Raw genomic sequence first — 21,893 nt, 5'->3', positions numbered from 1 at the left:
CTACTTATAATTTGTATCAGAAAAAAATATATTGTAATTCACAAACTACTATGCCTGGGTAATCTTCTGGATTGGGGAGTCTATTTTGATTTGTATATTACTAGAACCCAAATTTCTAAAAGAATCACAGAAATCCAAGTGCAAAATGTCTACCAGGGGTGGCATTAAGCATGCAATTAATATTAAGAAAGAGATTGGCTCTAAGCACCAGTTTGGTTCAATAATGTATTTTCTGTACTATTACTTCAGTTCAAGTGTTTTCTCACTAGAATCCACCCTTGGTTCTCACTGGCTTCCTTCCTTTTGTCTGTCTAATTTAGAAGGAAAAAAAGAATGGAAGGAGACAGAAGTAGTTCAAGGTCGAGTGCAAATCACTCTGAGATTCATCTTCTGTCCATTACAAATCTAGTTAATTTTTGAGATGCCACAGATGAACACAAGCTGGAGATCTGTAGAGCAGGGCAGCCACTTTGACACAGACATGTCTCTTCTGCCTCCAAAATCTCAAAAGGTTATACACAACCTGTATTTTTCATGAATGTTGGACTGCAGTCAAGGGCTCATTCTTGACCTTAGCCATGTCTGCAAGAACTTTCCCTCAGCACACATGAACTGGAAACACATCTGAAGACACAGCTCACAAATTTTGGCAACTGCATATTGTGTGGGAAGATACTGGTCCAGAAGTGTGACCTCTGTATATACAAGCAGCACACTTTGCTTTGCTCTGTTGTTGATTTTTCATTCTGAGCAATCCTGGTTAAGGAAACATAGGCTTCCTCATTTTACAGACTACAGGGACAGAATTTGAATTCACACCTTCTAAAGTTCCTTGATTTCCTCACGATCTCCCCAGGGCATCATAATGCCATGAAACATGAAAACCATTACTGTAGGCCCATGGATTTCACCATGCTATGCAATTTTACAGTCTTCATTTATATGCAGTGATATTTATGATTGACCAAGGAAATTATTCATGTCTGGAATGTATCAAAACACTAACTGTATTCCCCACCTTAGGAATACATTTCAGTTTATTTCACAGAATGCAAATGAAAAAGCAAAACGAGCCTTCTCCTGGCAGATATTAAGAAGACTTCTGAAAGCATGGCTGAAACCCCACCATTTATATTGCTTTGTTATGATAGGAATGATGACAAGGATTAATTTATTGGTCTTTCTCAGAGAATGAATTAATTGTTTGGCAGCTGTTTAAGACAAGCTGGTCAATAATGAAAATTTGGGATGTCGTACCAAGCCTTTTGAGTTTCCTTTCCCCATGTGATTTGAGCGAAATTTCTAAATTCCTTTTTTTTTGAGGGGGGGAAGGCTGGGTTTAAAAAAACAGTTCATGATAACAAACACTGCAGAGCACTTCTAGGTTTTGGCAGGACATAAATTAGAATCATTGGAAGAACTGATTCTAGGACCTCTCATGCTAAACATGAAGTAAAAAAAAAAAACTAATCAAGAGAAGGAAAGAACAGGTGAGAAAGATGCATGTTTCTCCACTCAGCAGTGCACTGTTAGATTCAAAAAGATACTTCTACAAATAGATTATGGAAATGTGGAACACTAAAAACTTCAGGCAGCTGTTTTTCACCACAAATGTCTTTGAAATTCATTAATTGAGGTCTGCTATGTAAGTGTATGGTATTCTGGCCCAGCATTACAAAGACTACAGATGGGTGATTATTCCAAAAGTTGGTATTTATAATATTCCTTGGAAGTCATGCTGGATTTGGTCCAGGGTCTGTGAAGAGAAGTTACAGGGCATTCATACAAGTCAACAGAGAAATAAAATTCAGTGGTGAATGACAATATCAACACATACACATGGGCAAAATCATTCTGATTTTTTTTTTTAAAAAAAATCGATCTACGGTACACTTTTATCCACAGCATCCCACTTAATGTCAGTAGCATCCTGCTTATTTTTATACATGAAATGCACACTGATCAGTTCTCTTTCAGAACTCAGTAGAAAACTGTTGCATGTGAAGGAAACTCCATGCATACACAGAAGGTTTCATGTCTCGAATACAATAGAATAGTATAGGTATGGTGTCCACTAATCAATTGAAATAGGAAAGCAAAATTAAGTTCTTAATGATTAGATATGTAATTATTAAGCATGTTCTGGAAAAATTATGGGAGCATAAAGCAAACCCAATAAATAATCCTCATAATGGTCTTAAAAACATTTGGCATTATTTCTGATGGCCATTTTAACATTTTTAATCTGGTGGGAGACTAAGGAGGGTTTGTAATGCTATAAATCTGGAATTACTGAAAGCAGTTATAATAAGCAATCCTCCCTGTAAATATATACTCTTCGTCTTCACATAGCACCAAGTACTGTCATTGTAAATGTACTGGGCATTCCACCCAGGCAACCAGGATAGTGTTATCTGATTGCAGAATGAGTCATGTGGTCCCCTCTGTGACCGAATTGCACAGTGCAAGTGCAGAAGAACTTGTGAACAGCAAATCGGCTTTGGAGCAATTAGAGTGACTTACTGCTTGGGTAACATGGAGTTACGCAAGCATAGCCACCCAATAGGATTTCAGCCAGTATTTGGGCTAACAAAGCTGTAGTTATATTTCAAAAATAAAAAGCTATTTTTGGTCTAATGAGCAATACTTTCTACCTACTTCCAAAATGCATTTAAAATATTTTTGAGGCATTTCAATGGGAATTTGTACACAATGAATAATACTATGAGTTCCTTTTCAAAATAATATTCCAAGCTCTGATTATTTTTTCCTCTAAATCATCTGTGGTTGTTCCAGTGGATGCAGACGTTGAGTATAATTGACTTGTGTTAGTGAGCCAGAGAAGAACATCTCTGAGGAAGGGTTGGTAAATGGGAATTACATCATAGCAGACACTTATTTTATTTACATAAGATGTTTTCTCCACACGTTTTCTACCTGGCTTATTTATCATGCTTTTCAAGAAAGTGGTTTAGTGATTTACTAGGAACGGTTGGAGTATATTAGTAGGGTACAGACAATATGTTAAAATTTTTCTACATATCTCTGAAACAAGATGCTAGACTTATTTGTGCTCGACAGTCATTATGAAGTGGATAACACTGAATTGTTAGGTTGAGGGCATGATGCTATTAAATAAATGCTAGGCTTGTTTTGTGGTGGTATTAAATAAATGGAAAGTTCTATGTCCTGTGTCTCAGGGATGAGCTAGATAATCTCCAGAGTCACTTTCCAGACCTATGATTTCATTACTTTTTGAAATCACACTTTTCATCCTATAAAATCATATACATGTACATTTCCCTCCAAGCACTTATAACTGATATAAGGAATGTGCAGGATACATTCTTTCTATTTACATACAAAGTACTGAAGCTGTTACCATTGGAATACAAAACTTTGTGACTTATTTTTGTTATGATATATAATCAATGACAGATGGAAAAAATAAATAATCATGCCTCACTTATAATAAGCATATTTAAAAGCTATTTCTGCTTCTTCTGCTTCTTTTTTTTCAGAAGTACTTTCACAGTACCAGGAATATTGCTTGTCTCCCTGAGCCAGTTTCATAGAAGTTTTTCTCCTTAGGGAGGCGCCACATGTTCTGCCATGATACAGTAGAGTTTGATGAAAAATATTCTGTCCCACTCCTCTTCAAGCCACACCACAAAAAAAGAGTCTTCAACCCAGCATGGTTTGGATGAAGAGTCCTCTTAATTAACCCCATGCAACATGAAGAATCCATCACAGTTTCAAATAAGTGAACCGTTTCTTCCTGCAATAGCTTCTTAAAAATAGTTTAGCATATGGATATACTCTTGAATCAATGATGTTCTTTTCTGTTCTTCAAGGTTATGATGTAGCCAACATGTAAAACATCAGCTCATGCCAACATCTTGGGAAGACCTGCGTTCAAAGGTGGGCTTCTGGAGGATGAACTCTCCACTCTAGGATTTTTCTGCAGATATTTCCTTTTCTATGCATCAGTAGTCTTGTCACTTGTTAGCTGAACCCTATCAGCCATGTCGTCTCTGGGTGGTCTTGCTCTGTCGAAGAAGCCACACTAGAACAAAACAAACAATCAAGACAAGTAAACAAAGTAACCACTCAACTGACACAACATCAATTCTCTGATTTCCAGATCTTGCCCTAAAAATGCTCTATAGGGCTCATTTGGATCTGCTTTTGCTTTTGCAAGCACATAGAGGAACAAGCCACATGCTGTCAGCAGTACCTTTGGCTTACAAAATCACAGGCCAAATCTCCATAGGATGCTTTCTGCATAAACAGGACTAATTAAGATGTTACAAATACTCTTGCACAGCACATTATGACTAGAGGTGGCTCCTAGTCACCAAAGAGTTTGCCAGAAGCATATCATACTCCCTTGGTTTGCTGATACACTATGGCCACTAAATCAAGGCCATCCTGATGGCTAGCAGACGTCAGACATTAGGTTTGACATCCCATCCCTCATATTTTTTAGAATTCAATCTTCTAAAAAATATGGTCAAAAACAGGAGTTTGGATAAATAGACTGGGAGAATTTGTCCTAAAAAGCAGGTGAAGCTATGAACTTCTGAAATATCTTGAAAGTTTATGCCATAATAAAATTTTTAGTCCTTAAGGTGTTGAAGACTCCTTGTTTAAGCCCACTGAATGTAACCAGGTTTTCTTTGGAATAAACATGCATACGATTTATTGCACATCTCATAAAGTGCACGAGGAAGAATATACCAATGAGCAAATAGCTTTTTGGGTGAAAATATATTGGTCCACATTGGCTTTGTCTTCATTAAAATAGAATCTATCCCAAGGTTTATCACACCATCTATACTGTGCCATTAAGCTGCTGGTGCCATTACCCAACTGCTGATGTGGTGTAGCTCAGTGGGTTGGAGCACCTGGGCCAGCCAAGATGACCAGGGTTTGTATGGCTGATGGTATTAAATGCCTCATCAACTATGTAGTCAAGGTGCAGAGTCCTAGAGCATTTCCAGAAGTAAAGACTAATAAACCACTCCTGAATAGTTTATAGTATATCTAAAGAAGCCTGGGAAAGTCACCAGACATTGAAACTGACTACATGATTTTGATATTCAGCCACATCTCCTGAAACATGTTGTTATTCCAGATGTGACAGCAGGGATGTAAACTTCACAAGAAGATAATATCTAGGTGATGTGAAAAACTTTTTCTGTATGTGAGTGTGATGGCACTGGAGTGCTCCTATGGAAGGGACACCAGTGAAAGCGTGGTGTTAAGTATTAGACAAGAAAGAAAGGGGAAAAACCTCCAGAAAGTAAAGAGTTCAATTCTGCAGCCTACCCCATTTGTACCACATGAATCACACTGGGGCAGATCAGAACAGCTGGTGAATCTGAATCATATCAGAGTACTTGGAGTTTTCATACCAAGTTGCACTACAGCTGACCTCTTCTCCTGCTATGAAGGCAAGATGGGGCAAATTATCAAATGATAAGAATCTGGTGTTGGGCAAGACCTTCTCACCTGCTTCATCTGCATGAGTGGCTTTGATTATCTGTCCAAATGGAAAGGATATAAAGGAATGGAATGTGGGTGTTTTGGGTTTCTTTTTAAAACGAGATCTGTGCTGTGTTGCGAGATTATCTCTTGGAATAATGGATAACAAGAGGAACTATGGACATTCTGTTCTTATGAAATTGTTTTACACAATTTATGTCTTGCCAAGCTGAATGTAGCTCACCCACATTGTCTGCTAAGAGAGCTCAACCAAATTCGTGGTTTTGCCACCTGTCTGTGATTGCAAAAACAGAGAAAATGCCAAACATTTGCAGACTATAATTCATGGAAAGTAGCCTGTGTCCAGACTGGTGGGTGAAAGGTTTTGCTGCCTTATCTATATGCTGGAAAAGTTATTTGGGGAGGCTGCTCGCCAAGTCCTAGGTCTGTCTTACATGCGCACAGAGTGTCTTTGCAAAACCGCTGTTGCAGCTAGCTTTAGTTTACTAGGGTTTAAATTGTTCAGGAAACAAACAAACAAAAATCAATATGAGAGTTCTTATGTGTTTTCTACTTTCTTAAGATTCAGAAAATTTGAAACATATGAAATAAGTGGTAAATGCACGAAAATAAACATGCTAACAACCACCCATTCAACTCAAAAGTTTTTGATTGTTTTAAAAAAATCTGTATGGTGTGCTTTAAAACAATATTATAATAATAATAATAATCATGTGCCATCATGTCTGTTCTGACTTATGGCAACCTTTTCCTGGGTTTTCTAGGTAGGAAGCACTCAAAAGTGGTTTAGCGTTCCTTCCTTCTGGGGGTACCCTGGGACTGCGCAGTTTGCTTAAGGCCACATAGGATGGCTTTTCTCTCAGAAGGCACAGTGAAGAATTGAACTCCCAAACTCTAGTTCTGCAGCCAGACACCTAACTCACTTTGCTATCCAGCTAGCTGGTTTAAAACAACAGCTTGCCTTAAAAACAACCAGAATTTCATATAAACAAACACGTTATAGTCCTTTAAAAAAAATAAATTCATAACCCTGTGAAAAATATCTGCACTTTGGCTCATGGTTTCACTTACACGATCTTGGAAACTCTCCATTTCCTTGGTTACACAGTCTAATTTTTCATTATGCCTCATATTCCGTTCATAAGCCGTAAATTACGCCTCTTGAGTTTATTGTTATTATCTATGTATTTTATATTAATTTTTTGTCTATGTGCTTTTATTTGCTCTAAACAAAAAGCAGTGCATTGCACTAGTATATAAATTTAAATAATAATAATAATAATAATAAATGATTTTGCTTAGTGTCCTTATTACATATGTGCAGATAACCAACCAGACATCTAATACATTTCCGGTTGCATGCTATACCTTGATAGGTACTCTTGTTTACGAAATGCATGAACTAGAAAATGAGAAATGTGGTATGTATCAGGATCAAATGTTCTTTGTGTGTGTGTTTAATTGAGTAATTATTTAAATTAATTCATCAGGTAATGGTGCAGAAAACATGCATGTAAGAGGCAAAAATATTCTTCACATGTTACTTATTCTTCCGAATGACTAGAATGCTATTAAGTTTGGGGTCATTTATTTGCCTTGTTATGTATGTGACACAATTAGTTACTTTCAATCCAGTCTGCACAGGAAATAAGGTCATCGTGCCAAAATATGAATTGAAATCCCCATTGTCCAGTGTGCATATACTCACTAAGAACTATTAGTGCTCAATAAAGAACATTGTTTTTCATTGTTCATAATTATAGTATATGGTGTTTGATAAACAATCCTATGTATTTATCTTAACAATGGTTGCCAAGGAATAAAAATGAAATGAAAGACTTAGGGATATGAAATACACAAGAAAGTACTGGATCAGAATAGATCAGCCAGTGCAATGACTATATATAATGTAGGTCAAAGGCAAATAGGAAATGGCATCCATGGCAGGCAGTGGGAGGGAAACTATGCCTCTGATGTGCAAAGGTGGTGCTTTTCAGTACAGTACTTCGAAGACAATTGTTTCCAAGTTGCTGAACCAAAAACTTATAGGCTGCAAGTACCTCAATGACTGCAAGTCTTTTTGTGATGTAGTAAAAACATCAAAGAGAACCCACCAATATTAAAATAAAATCACTTGCAGCTTCAGCAATATAACATTTCTCTCCCTCTAAACAGGGCTGCAAGATCACATTACCAAGGATTATTCCTTGAGGTTTTAGGGAGAAACAAAGCCAGGAGATGCTTGTTTGCAGCATCCTGCATGACACACTGTCTCCCAGGATGAAAGCAGAGCATAGGTCTTGGGAAACACAGTCAGTCTCTCACTGGTTACTTCTAACAAGCCTTTAATAATGTGAGTCTTTGAAAACAAGCTGCCTCTTTTAAAAGGCTAGCAACACAAACATGTCAGTTACCCAAAATAAATAACACACTGATCTCGGATGTCTGTGATTACTTTGTTCAGCAGATCACAAATTCTTTTGTTTCTTTACCCCTCCACCCTGCCTCACCCCACACCACCCCATCCCATACTGATTTTGTTTTATTAACACCTTTTCTAGTTCAACACCAATACATAACGTACCTTCCACAAAGCTAAGGTCAGCATAGCCAGAACTAGCAGGCCAAGGAGTATGGCCAATATTATAACCCACAATGGGATTGCAAAGGAGATATTTGGGGTAGCCCAAATAACTGATGTTTTAATCTGAAATTAAAAAACAAAGAACAAAGTGAAGGGTGAAGTGAAAATTGTAATAATATTCCAGAGGAAAAAAGAAATGCATTCTTTGTACCAAATGAAAAGTTAAAATGGCTGTCTTAAAATTAATCACACAATAGATGTCACAACTTCCAGGGCCATCCCAAGTTATTCTGCAGCCTGAGACAGACAAGGTGGCATCTTCTCCCCTCCCGCATTCCATGTACAGAAGCTGGCTGGAATGGCAGTGCAATCGTACATCAGTGCTGATGAACAAACAGTGCCCTCCAGTGCAACTGAGGCATCTGGCTAGTTTATGGAGCCAAGAACATAATGGCCAGAACCCTGTTTCCATTTTTATGCCAGTATAACACTGCTAGTGTAAACATCAATACAAACAGCTGCAAATTAAGAAGTCAGCATGGGCATTTGGTGTTGTACAAGTCAGCGTGCAACAGCAAATGCCTATGCTGACTTAATTCGTGGCAATTCACCACCAAGATATAATGGTTATATTACACTGGCATAAAAACATAAGAATTTGGGACATATGGTAGAGAGAAACAACAGTGGAATCAAGAAGAAGAAGAAGAAGAAGAAGAAGAAGAAGAAGAAGAAGAAGGCAGTAGACACTCTTCCCCTCCTAATATCTTCCCCTTGATGCAAATTGTCTTTCTATGCCTAAATGTAAGGGCTGGCCTTGCTGCTTGTGTTAACTTGAATGTCAACATGGAAGGGCCTTGGAGTTGCAAACAACTTCTAAATAGCAAGTACTTGCTTAAATGGTCACTTTAAACATGAGCAATTGTTACAAGGTACCTATGTTTTGTACTTGGGTATCTTTTCTGGAATGCAATATGTCAAGTGAAATGGTACTCTGAAAACCACATTACCTTGGATTGTTACATTTAAAATTTGCTGGAGTTTATATTATGACCAAAGCCAAATAAATCTGAGCTCCTTTAGGCTATGCTGTTAGAAAGAATTGATTCCAAAATAGTTAGCACTTTTATTGCATTGTGGTTTCAGACAGCTGACACAGCTACATACCTTCTTAAAGTTTGGGCAAAAAGCCCCTACTGCATAAAACAGTGAAGACAAAACAGTCTTTTCATCGCATGAAAGCTTTTGAAATACTTAAGCTTTGGCTTTGGTGGGTCTCCAGAGGACAATTATATACTTTCCAGAAATGAGAAATTATATATTTTTTCAACCCTACACATTTCCCAACTCTGTTTTTGCAGCAGCTTTAAATATTAAATGCTTAATTTCCATTTATCTGAGGTTTACAGTGCTGCTGACCTCCAGTGTTGTCTATTCTGAGTAATGATGTGTTAACTAGAATCTCAACATGGAAGGCCCTTGGAGTTCCAAACGCCAAGTATAACTAGGAATTCCAAATGCTTGTTCTCCAAGTCGGAGCAGGGATCTTATCAGTGATCAGATCACTAATGGACTCTCAAGCACATTGCTCCAACCTCACATGAGATCTACAGCATCAGCCATCTGGTGAAAAGGATCTAATATTTGAAATAATCACTTCAATGTACAATGAACTCAGAGTATCTTTCATTAAGATTTTTGGCTGAGAAGTAATTTCCAGTTGATGCTACTCCTTGAACTTTGTCCACTCTGTTTTTCCTGTCTCCCAGCCTCCTCCAGCTTACTATTTGGCAAATTGCCAAAATGTATCCTTTCTCTAAATCAACTTGTAATTATTCCTCATTGTTCCTTGACATTTAGTCCAGTTGTGTCCGACTCTGTTTCAGCTCTGCAGTTCTAAGATTATTATTTCTTATTAATTAAAGAAAAACAATAATGACAATACTAACATAAAAAGTGTGTACATATATACCATACAAAAATTCCCCCCCTGTGCCACCATCACCCTTGGGACCAGATAATAAAATATATTCTTTTGATCTCTTTTCACCCCATTCCACTCCAAAATACATTGATTCTTCTGCTGGCTTATGACCTTTCCCTTTTATAAAAACATATTTCAAATATAGATTCCATACCTCTTCAAAATCATTGTATTTTGTGATTCCTCTTCTTACTTTTATTTCACGTTAGCTTATTGTTTATCACTAAACTCCACATTTCTTTATACCAGTCTTCAAGATTAATTTGTTTGTCATTTTTCCAACTTTTTGCAAATATTAGTCTTGCTACTGTGACCATTACAGTGGACCTACGACCTATGGAATTAATCCGTATTGGAACGGTGTCCGTAGGTTAAAAAGTCCATAGGTTGAATATGCATTTCCCATAGGAATGCACTGAAAACCATTTAATCCGTAAGCGGCCCAAGAAACCCCCGAACACAAAAAATTGAAAATAAGCCACATGAAAAGACCTTACCTTTCCAAAGCCTTCCAGGGGTTCACCACCACCACCATCGCTGCTGCCCGAGGCCTCCAAGGGCTCCCCCGCCGCTGCCAGAGGCCTCTCGGAGGTCCCCCACCGACGCAGGCCTTCCGAGGGTGGACGGGGCGTACCAGGAGAGGGCTTCTCCTAGTAGGCCCGGTCTACCAGGCTTTCCCAGGGAGTAGACCGGGCCCACGGGGAAGCCCTCCCCTAGCAGGTCAGTACACCCTGGGAAAGACTGCGTGGACAGGGGACCTCAGAGAGGCCTCCCTCTCTGAGCCCCGTCCCATCAAGGAGGTACAGTGGAGAATTGAATTCCTGTCCTGTGGCTCCACAGCCAGATATCTAAACCACTGAATAAACCAGCAGTTTGGATCTGGCCTAACCGTTCCCTCTCTCCCTTCCTTTCAGGTTATTTTGAGACCATCAGAAAACTCTCACACTGCCCCTTCCCCATCTCTATGGGCACTAGGAGGAAGGCATTGGACATTGTTTTCCTTCTATGAGTTCATTCATTTTCTGTGTGGATTGGAGGCATTATATTTCAGAAAGAAATAAACCCAGTTTGCTCCGGTGCCCTTACAAATTGATACAACAAGGAAACAGGAGACATTTCATTTGAAAAAACTCAGAAAAACATCACCTTTTGTGTCTCCAGGATTACAATGCAGCTGGCTTCCTTTAATTTAATTTATTACATGCCATCAAAGTCAGTTCCAACTTCTGGCAATCCTTACAAGTGTTTCCAAAGTATAAATACTGTACCAAAAAGTGGTTTGCAAGTCCCTTCTGCTGGTGGTGCTCTAGAACTATGCAGTTTGTCCAAGGCTACACACTGACTGTTGTTCTAGGAGGAAAGTAGATTATTGAGCTCCTTATCCCTGGCTCCACAATCAGGTATCCTAACATGCTGAGCTATCCAGCCTTTTTTTAAGATATGTGAAAGAACCAATAATTTACTCAGTAGTTCAAGGTGTCACCAAAGAATGGAAGTGTTACTTTGGAAATCAAAAGGTGTTTCCATTTAATCGCAGACTCATTTATTTTAGTGCAAGCTTACCGGTGTTGCAGTTGAGCAATAGCATTATTTCTTGGCTTAAGAACTGGTTAAGTGCTGCTCCCAGGATATTTGATTCATTACGATATTAATAACACTTGTAGAAAAGCATAGCCAAAATGTAATGTATAGAAACTTTCCCCCTCAGATCTCAGAACTCTTTATGTACAGAGAAATTAGGTTTCTGATGGGCTATGATATGATTCATTAATCTAATAATTCTTGCCATTGCTTTAAAAGTTGTTGCTGTAAAGGACATAATTTTATTTAACTAGCAGTCTTCTTCTATTGTGTTATAGCGGTAGACTGATGCAGCTGTTCCTTGAGCCTTGAGCCAGGTAGATTTAATTATATGCAAACTCTGTTGGACAAAAATATGGCATCAGAGGATATGAGAGCTTTTTTGTTCTGCAAATGTTTTAACCCAGTGGTTCTTAACCTTTGTTACTCGGATGTTTTTGAACTGCAACTCTCAGAAACCCCAGGCAGCACAGTTGGTGGTGAAGGCTTCTGGGAGTTGCAGTCCAAAACTCCTGAGTAACCCAAGGTTAAGAACCAGTGTTTTAACCAAACAAAGCTACTAATGTGTTTTGCATACAGCTAACTGAAAAAAACCCATTTGTCAAATACACCATATGCATATCAATTGCAGTAATCAGTTTAATATTTCAAATTATGAACAGTGGCTGAAATCCTGTTGCTTTCTTATGCCTACAGAAGGTATTCAGGTGCTTCTAGCTGACAGTTAATAAATCCCAGGTAGGATTCTTGAAAGAATCCTAGCCACCAAGCCATCAAGCACACATGCCTCCAAAAATCCCAGTGGTGATTCATTAATTGCCAGCTAGAAGCTGATACAGTAGTTGCCTTCTGCATTCATAAAAAAACAGGATTTCAGCCAGTGTATCTCACTCACCATGTTTTCTATATATGAAAATCACAAGGAAGGTGTTACAATATAGATTCTGAAAAATCTTTTTACTGGTAAATTGGGTTTTTATTCAGATTTGCTTTGAACCGCTGATGCTAAGGTTATGTGTTTTTGGAGTGGTTTTGCTTTGTGTTGTTGTTGTTTTTTAATTTCCAAATCAAGAGCCTCATATTTTCAAATTAAAAGACAGGTGTCTTTCTAGGTATCTGCTAGATATTTGTGTATCACAGTTTGTTGTTTGCCATGAAAATACAAGTTTAATTTTATTTCCTTTAGTACAAAATATAATCACAGTTTATATTTTGTACTAAAGGAAATAGCTTGAGTCAGAGAGATATTTTGGAAGTAACATAAGCTATATCAGGATGGATGCTTCTTCACTGCAGTTTTGAGCACAGCCCTCTGCCCTAGTATAGCACACTAGATTCTCTCATCTCTTTGGTTGGGTGATATCTGTAAAATATAGATCACTGCAGACTGTGCAGAGAGGATATAGATCAGATGTGCCTGACCAATCAAGCATATGGGACTAAGTCAGGTGCATGTTACAGATATAACAAAGCAGCAAGTATCTACAGCAAAACACCAGACATGCCCTTGCCATAGAGTTCTGAGCATGAGAAGAGAAATGCTAGTTATGCTCTGAAATAGTGTAACTGCAAAATATAACTTTGCCATTCAGGAATTAGGCAGTGTTGAATATACTCCTAGTAACTTTATACTTTCTACTACAGCAAATGGCATCTGTTAGGTTCCAAATATTTCTGCAGTTGTATTAGCATCTCACCCTATGAGCACAATTCACTGCTTAGAGAAAGTGCTCATCTCATTAGATAAAATGTATAGTTTCACCAAACTACAAAGACTTGACCCTTTTGTCCTTGGATCCAGCTGTAGAGGTGCTTATTGAGAGCAACAAAGTGTGCTTGTTCCCTCATATCCGAAACTGTGCAGTACTCATTCTTCAATTTCTCTTTCAGGTTGGCAACTTCATTACTGAAGTGGTAGCAAGGTCAAATCCTGATGTAACACTGTCAGTCATTAGATGATGACATCCTTTAAAATATGTGCAGAAACCACGTGGTGTGTATTTCAGCGAGATTTTCTGTGTGTCCAAAAAAGAAATGTCATAATGGTTACTGTTTTGCAAAATCAAAAGCAAGACACATATTCATCAACCTTTTGCCATCCTTGAGGTCTGTGCTTTCTGAAAGAGTATCTGGACTGTACCACATGGCCTGGGGGTGGGGCCTAGGGGGTGGGACTTTCTGCTTTAAAAGAGTGTATCCCAGGACCCTGGACCCTTTTCCCTGGGAAGCTGGGCTGAGGGTGAAGGCCAGGTATGTTTGAATGGAAGGTTTGCTGAGGTTTTTTTTCTGGGCTGTCTTTTTGTCTCCTCACCATATGGCCTGGGAGTGGGGCCCAGGGGGTGGGACTTTCTGCTTTAAAAGAATGTGTCCCAGGACCCTGGACCCTTTTCCCTGGGAAGCTGGGCTGAGGGTGAAGGCCAGGTATGTTTGAATGGAAGGTTTGCTGAGGGTTTTTTTTTCTGGGCTGTCTTTTTGTCTCCTCACCATATGGCCTGGGAGTGGGGCCCAGGGGGTGGGACTTTCTGCTTTAAAAGAATGTGTCCCAGGACCCTGGACCCTTTTCCCTGGGAAGCTGGGCTGAGGGTGAAGGCCAGGTATGTTTGAATGGATGTTTTGCTGAGGTTTTTTTTTTTTTTTTGTAGGCTTTCTTTTTGTCTCCTCACCACAATTATCAAATTCTATCTCTGGCCTTAATATGGTAAATAGGAAAGCCAATTAGATTTGCATAGGCCTGGGAGGCAGGAAAGTTTTAAGGGTCAGATCATACTTTCGCACTATTAAAGAGCAGGCCGGGTAGTTGGGGCTCGTCAGCCATGGAAGGTAGCCCATCTAGGAGAAGGAAAACTCCGATTTCAAACCTCCACTGCCTTGTGGCTATATCCACTCATGGAAAAGGCTTCAGGAGTTAACCTAGAGGCAAAATCCGGAGCCGGAGTCCCGAAGGCAGCTCGTGTTGTTCTGCCAACTCCTGCGACGTTGCTGGAACCAGTCGTATTGGCTCTTGCCTTTCCATTGGACCATTTCAGCAATGTGGAGAGGGGGGATCTGCTGCTTGGGTAACAGCTTATCCTCCATATTACTTTACCCGGGCTTCATGCTCTGGAGAGGACACTCCTCGATTCAGAGCATGTTACCATAGTCTCTCTAGACTGAAGGATGCCTATGTCCGACTCTAGGGTGTGGTACATCTTCATCTCCAAGCCATAGAGCCAGTGTTTGTCCGTAGACAGTGGTCACATGGCCAGCGCAACTAGACATGGAACACCGTTACCTTCCCATCATGGTGGTACCTATTTATCTACTTGCATTTGCATGCTTTCGAACTGCTAGGTTGGCAGGAGCTGGGACAAGTGACGGGAGTGCACTCCGTTGTGTGGATTTGATCTTACGATTGCTGGTCTTCTGACCTTTCAGCACAGAAGCAAAAAGTTTAAAATATGCACATGTTAAAGTGCATATGTCAAAATAAAATACACTACATTATTTGACGGGAGTAGTAAGGAAAAAGAATAATTAATTCAGATAAATTCTCAAATGTGTAATCTAATAGATCTACCAGAATATACAGTATAGTATGCAAAGCACCCTAAAATAGACACATTCCCAGTGCCTTTTAAGGGACACAAGTCAATTGTAGAAGCTTCCTAACACTCACAGTAGAAGTGGCCCATTTTAATTAACTGATAAAGATTTCTCAATGGCTTTCCTTGTGTTCCTTTACAAGGCTGTTGCTGGCATGAAAACACTAAGGGCAGGAGGAAAGAGAGAACATCAGTTGCTCTATTTACAGCCATCTTCTACACAGAGCACTCAGTGAAGGAGATCAACTAATGCAGGAGGTTCCAGGATGTGGATGCTGTTGGCATGACAACATTTGGCAGAGACTTGGCTAGAGACCAGAACCAAGGATTGTATTCTGCTTTAGGACAGAAGTCTCTCAAAAGATATTGATGTTGTTTTGTACAGCACCAGGCGTTATCTATTTACAATCAAGGACAGCCCTATCATTAGATGCTAAGACGCAACATCAAGCAATTAGAAGGGAGAACTATACACAAGGCAGCCTGCTCTGTGCCCCCTAAGCCAGTGTGTTGCCTTCAGGTGTGGCTGCCCCACTGTCAGTTTTAAACATTGCCAATCCCCTTGGCAATATACAGAACAGGAAAGGTCATCAGGCTGTTCTTTTCCTTAGGGAGTAAGTGTCTTGGCCCAGCTCTAATCATGGTGTTATGTACTTTTTGTTCCCAGAACAATAAAGTGGCTTCAGGGCGGCTCTAGTGCGGGACTTGGCAATTTGTAGATGTTGCTGGACTGCAACTCCCCCATTGGCCCTAGTCAATATTAACAAATATTAGCGAGAGATCAATGGAGCTTTGGTCCAATAATACCTTGAAGGTGACAAGCAGCTCGTCCCTGCTCTAGTGGGCTTAGATGAGCAAAACAGGGAGAATTAAAATATTATCACTGTAAAATCCATTTTGCTTACAGAAATACAAAAATAAAGGCACACAACAGGGCAGATGACCCCACAAGGAGCCCTTGTGTGCTCCTCCCCCAGTAAAGTCATTTCCAGCTAGAAACACTCAGCATTCAAAACTGTCAAGTGCCGTTTTTTGCTTGTTCCCTCTCCTCAGCAGGAATCCTCCAAGGTCTGATGGGTATCTCATTAAAAAAATACACACAGAGATTCCCGGCTTTATGGAGATAATCTCCAAACCATTGACTCCCACAGTTAAAATATCAACCGACAAGGGCAGACTATTAATCAAAGTTCCACACAGCAAAGTAATGTTCAGCCACCAAACACAGAAGTTGATTTCTTTATTCAATGGTTTCATCAACAGAGGTCAACTGCTTCCATGGATCTATGAGAAAAATTAAACAAAGAGGCTGCAATCATTAAAAAAATGATTACAGGCTACCCTCTATCAGAACATTTTGGATAACAACTCTCTGAACCATCACAGCTAGCATGCCTGGAAGATTCTGGAGGCTCTTTTCCAGAAATGTAATTTTTCGAAGCTTCTACTCTGACAATGAGATGAACTTGTTTCTGTGACAAAATATGGATCCTTATCCTCCATTCTCTTTGTTATGTGCCATCAAGTCACCTCCGACTAATGTCAAACCTATGAATCAGCAATCTCCAAAATATCCGGTCCTCAACAGCCCTGCTCAGCCCTTGTAAATCCAAGTCTGTACTTCCTTGAGGGGATCAATCTATCTCACATTTGATATTCCTCTTTCCTTGCTGTCCTCAACCTTTTCCAGTGTTATTGTCTTTTTCAGAGAATCCTGCCTTTTCATGATGTGCCCAAAGTAGGACACCCTCAATTTCATAAATTTTTCCTCCAAAGATGATTCAGGATTTGCTCTGCGACCCATTTGTCATCTTTCTGGAAGTTCAGGGTATATGCAAAGTTCTCCTCCAGCATTTGTGTCTCCCCTCCTTTCTTTACTATCCAGCTTTCACACCCATACATGGTGATGAGAAATACGAGAGTGTGGATGATCTTGGTCTTGTTTCCAGTGACAAATCCTTACACTTGAAGACATTCTCTAATTTTTTCATTGCTTCCTTTTGAGTTTCATTCTTCCTTTGATTTCTTGGTTGCAATTTCCATTTGGACTGATGATTGAACAAAATATTTGACTATTTCCATGTCTTCATTATCCTCATTAAAGCTGTGTGGTTCTTCCGTAGTCACCATTTTTGTCTTAACATTCAGCTGCATCCTGCTTTGGCCCTTCCTCTCACTTTCCCTACACTGATGTAAAAATGGAACAGGGTTCTGGCCATTATGTTCTTGGCTCCATAAACTAGCCAGATGCCTCAGTTGCATTGGAGGGCACTGTTTGTTCATCAGCACTGAAGTAAGATTGCACTGCCATTCCAGCCAGCTTCTGTACATGGAATGCGGGAGGGGAGAAGATGCAACCTTGTCTGTCTCAGGCTGCAGAATAACTTGGGATGGTCCTGGAAGTCATGACAGCCACTATGCATCTTTTCAGCTTTAATCTAGTTGCATTAATAGTGACAGAGCTATTTGTATTTGGCTTGTGCTCTTCTCTGGTAGGTGACTGAGTGCTTTCCAACCTGGGTTTCTTGTCTTCCGGCACTCCCTCTTGTTTTATTTTCAACAGTCACAGGATTTCCATGGTAAGAAATGTTCGGCAGGGGGTTTACCACCGATACCTTCTGCGCAGCACTAACTAAAGTTAGCTTGATTGTCACTGCTGTTGCCACTGCAGCCCACTAGCTGCCTTGAAGAAGGTGTTTGCATCTCAGTCTGCGCTGGGGCTTCTGTGTCCTCAGTGGCGGCTGCTTTGCCTCCTCTTCCTTCAGAGCCACCCAGCTCATTCATGGGGCTTGGCAAGAAGGGCCTTCGACTTGTCACCTGCTCCTCATCTCTAGCTGCTGCTTCACCAAAGAAGACAGGTGGGGGCACTTTTCTCATTTACATTGGCTCCTTGTTCCTGGCCCACTCTTTGGTGGTGCCAGTGGTGGCCACTCCATCCACCCACCCCCCGAAAAATGGTGGTGGCTTCACATTGGGTGTTCACATTGGCTTGGGTCTCAAGGGCCTCACGGAGGTACTTAAGCATGACAATATATTCACTCAGGATCTCCTCCAGTGCCTTGCTTCAGACTAAATCCTTCATGGAAATCTCCAGAGTGTTCGTGATGAGAATGAGGTGTTCCCGTCATACAGGGTGAGTCGCAAGATGGAGCACTTGCTCCTCCTGGTGTTGCTGGCTCTCTCTGTGGTATTGCGGACATCCAGGAGCCACTCATTAGGGAAGACCAACACAATCACTACTATCTTTACTGCCACTGTCTTCTTTGAAATTTGCAATATATTACAAAGATGGTAGCTCCTCAATGAAATTGGCACCAGGCTGTATCTGGTCTCTCTTGCCTGCTTCTCCTCCATTAGAAACTTCATTTTACCTTGCAAAAATGATCACCCCTTTTGGAAAGCGATTTTATCACCAACAAATAATAATAGTAATTCTATCAACATGAAAACTCAAAGAGAAATACAGAAAATGAAAGAGATATGTCTGGAGTTACAGGCTGGAAAGATTTCTTTTTTCCTTGCCAGATTCTTTACAAGTAAAATAGCCTTTCCTGAACAGGAATCTGTAACTAATTGTACTCATAGCAGTTTTTTACTCCAGTGTAATGCTGGAGATTAGAATTTCATGGTAAAACATCAAAACAACTGAAAGTCTGATATCAGGATAAATAATACAAGCCAGACAACATTGTATACTCCCAACTGTACAGCATATCCTTGAATGAAATGTGTATAGTATTTGTTTGCAAGAAAGGAAATCCACAAAAAAATAGTAGATCTACAAAAGCACAGAGAGACAAAGGAATGCCTATACAAAATAATTTTCATTTCACACGCCATTAACAATACTATATTTTTTCTTTCTTTTGATTATCTATTATGCATTTCCATAGAAATATTCAAACATATAAGGTACTTTCTAGCATTGGTTCTCAACTTTTTGGATTTTGCATCCCGGATCAAAGAATCTGTATCCCATCATTAGAGAAAAAAAGGTCAGTGTTCTGTTTAGTTTAATAATACAGTAATAACAGTTAAGTTGATTCTGACTTATGGCAACTAGAGATGGCCATGAGCCAGCAAAATGGCAGTTAGTCTTGGTTCATGGCTTGTCAAAGCCCACAAGCCATGAACTTCCAAACTTTTCCTGAATGAACCACAAATCTGTTTGTCTGTTCATTCATTTTGTTTTTTGGGTTTTTTTAAAGACAGCTGAGAGGCCGGGCTGCCTCTCAAGATGGCAGTGCAGTGGTGGCACTGGAAGAGGTGGCTGCAAAAGGGAGGTGATGGGGTCAGTGCAGGGGTCTCAAACTGTGGCCCTCCAGATGTTCTTGGACTTCAACTCCCAGAAATCCTGGCCAGCAGAGGTGGTGCTGAAGGCTTCTGGGAGCTGTAGACTAAGAACATCTGGAGGGCCACAGTTTGAGACCCCTGGGGTCAGTGGGAATGGGGGGGGTAGGCTGTGGAGGTGGGGAAATGAACCAGGAAGTTTGGGAAAATGCTAACAAAGTTCATGGTTTGGGGCAGTTTGGCTTCTCTGGTTTGGACAAACCTGAACTGAACGAACTAAACATTTTCCACAATATTTCTGATTAGTTTTTTGGTTTGTGCCCATATCTAATGGCTACCCCTTCCAAGGATTTCTAAGTACAGAGCACTCAGAAGTCATGTACCATTCCCCTCTTTCAGGAAGAGTCGGGCTGTGCAGCTTGCCCAAGGCTACAAAGACTGGGTCTTTTCCATGGAGGCAAAGTGGGGAATCAAGCTCTTAACCTTTATCCCTGGCTGATCATCATGCAACTGACTGCATGATCAGAGAACATTAGGGTATTGAATAGACACTCACTCCCTGTGTGTGATTCCCTTATGTAACTGTAGCTGTATATGGCAACAGGATTCAACCCCCAAAAAGTCATATTTACAGTATGTTTTCAGGATGTATGCACAAATAAAAAATAGTAATTCCATTAGTGGCTGAAAAATGTAATAATATTCCCTTTTTCTGGGGGGCATCTGGCACTGTGCAGCTTGCCCAAGGCCACACAGGCTGGCTCTTCTGGAAATGCACAATGGGGAATTGAACTTCCAACCCTGAGCTATCCAGAAAGCTAATACTATTGTATAACTATTGGTGCTACAATAATGTTAAAAGGAAAAGATAATAAATAAAAGTTGCAGCAGTGTCAATGGGAATAAATTTTATTGTTATGACTAAAAGACAAACAGAAGTAGCAATTCCGTTATGAAAAACCCACCTAGGCTACTTCTTCTCACCATTGGTCATTTACATAACACTTATTGAGAACCAATGCGTTACAGTACCTTGCCACAACTTCTCAATGAAGGATAGGCTGAGATATAATAGCATTTCTAAGGCTTCCCACTAAATTTTTCCAGTCTGTGTCATTTTCACCTGTGCTCATACGTACTTCTACATTAATTGGCTTCTAGTAAATCTTCACAAACATTCTTGTTTCAGTGCGCATTTACTTTGCTGCAGAGTGCACACACTTAAATTTAGTTTTAGATTAAACATACGCTTTTCAAAAAACTTTTGTCCCAAAATATGCCCCTTTGAAGCAAGAGCTGCATTGCAAAATTTCCAGAAGCAGATAAGCATGTTATGGGAGGTAACAATCAAGGCAGACCCTGTTTGAATTCACACAGATCAAATTCCTTATTCCTTTGGTGTGTATGTTTATGTTCGCATGTGGGCATATGCATGTGTGCATCAGTTTTTAAAAATTCATTTTTATCATGTTCTAAGTCATAAAAGAACAAGGAAAAACCATGTAGAGACATACCCCAGATAATGGGTTAGAAACAAATCTGAATTTTAAAGGTGGGGACAATAAATAGAAGGATAAGAAGATTTTCATAAAAAGAAGAAAAGAGAAGAGGAGTCTTAGAGTAAAAAAAATTCTGGGCATATACTTTTATGAAACCTGACCAAATTTCCAGGTGAGTACTGTATCCATGTGCAGTTGTTGGTGAAATGTCATCTGTATGAATGTTGAAGGAGTTATAAAGTCATCAGTCCATTGATGTTCAATCATCTGATATCCAGTCAATGGACACTGTGTGCAGGAGTAGCAACAAAACAGAACAATGCTATCTGAAAAAAAGGCTCTTAATAATGACTTCATCTAGGTATGTGTTCTTCCCCTTGGATGGGTCCTACATTTTGCCATATGGTTCTAGGTTTAATATTATCCTATGAGCCTAGAGCATGTAATAAATCAGAAGTGTTTTATCTCTTTTTAAAAATCTTGCTTTTATTATATTTAAAAAAAATTACAGAGGAAAATGAAGTCTTAAAATGAGGATTAAGGATAGTCAGTTAATATCCCTCTGCTTATCCTTTGATCTGAGTTGGCCACAGATGCAGCTGTGGAAGACTAATACTCATCTTATGATGTTTTTGGCAGTGTACCTCTGATAAACACAATGGCCTCCCATAACCAGTGTTAAAAACAACTCTGTATGAAGGGCAACAGTTATCACTGTCAAGATAGTAAAGGATCTTTATAAGGAACTGGAGTAACTGCTAGTTATTTTCCAGGATCTTCTGCATAGAATACCAGAAGCTGCCTTTTCCCAGAACAGACAATTTGTTTTCTAGTGGAGCAGCTCTCCAAGATTTTCAGCAAAAAAA

General features: G+C 39.7%; 1 protein-coding gene across 3 annotated transcripts in view; it reads right to left on the bottom strand.

Moving 5' to 3' along the window:
- Positions 1-1,695: 1,695 nt before the first annotated feature.
- The window catches only part of ITGA8 (integrin subunit alpha 8), a 140,707-nt gene continuing 120,509 nt past the window's right edge, over positions 1,696-21,893 (bottom strand). For all 3 annotated transcript variants that reach the window (XM_020806655.3, XM_073003121.2, XM_073003122.2), the window contains 2 exons: positions 8,093-8,215; positions 1,696-4,066 (listed from right to left, as the gene is read on the bottom strand). In XM_020806655.3, coding sequence (XP_020662314.3) covers positions 3,980-4,066; positions 8,093-8,215 — 210 coding nt within the window. In that variant the 3' untranslated portion in view covers positions 1,696-3,979. The remainder of the gene's footprint in view (positions 4,067-8,092; positions 8,216-21,893) is intronic.

This window comes from Pogona vitticeps, chromosome 6, assembly GCF_051106095.1.
Source record: "Pogona vitticeps strain Pit_001003342236 chromosome 6, PviZW2.1, whole genome shotgun sequence".
NCBI classification, from domain to species: domain Eukaryota; kingdom Metazoa; phylum Chordata; class Lepidosauria; order Squamata; family Agamidae; genus Pogona; species Pogona vitticeps.
The sequence above is the reverse complement of the archived record's forward strand: the minus strand, read 5'-3'. Positions and strand labels throughout refer to the sequence as shown.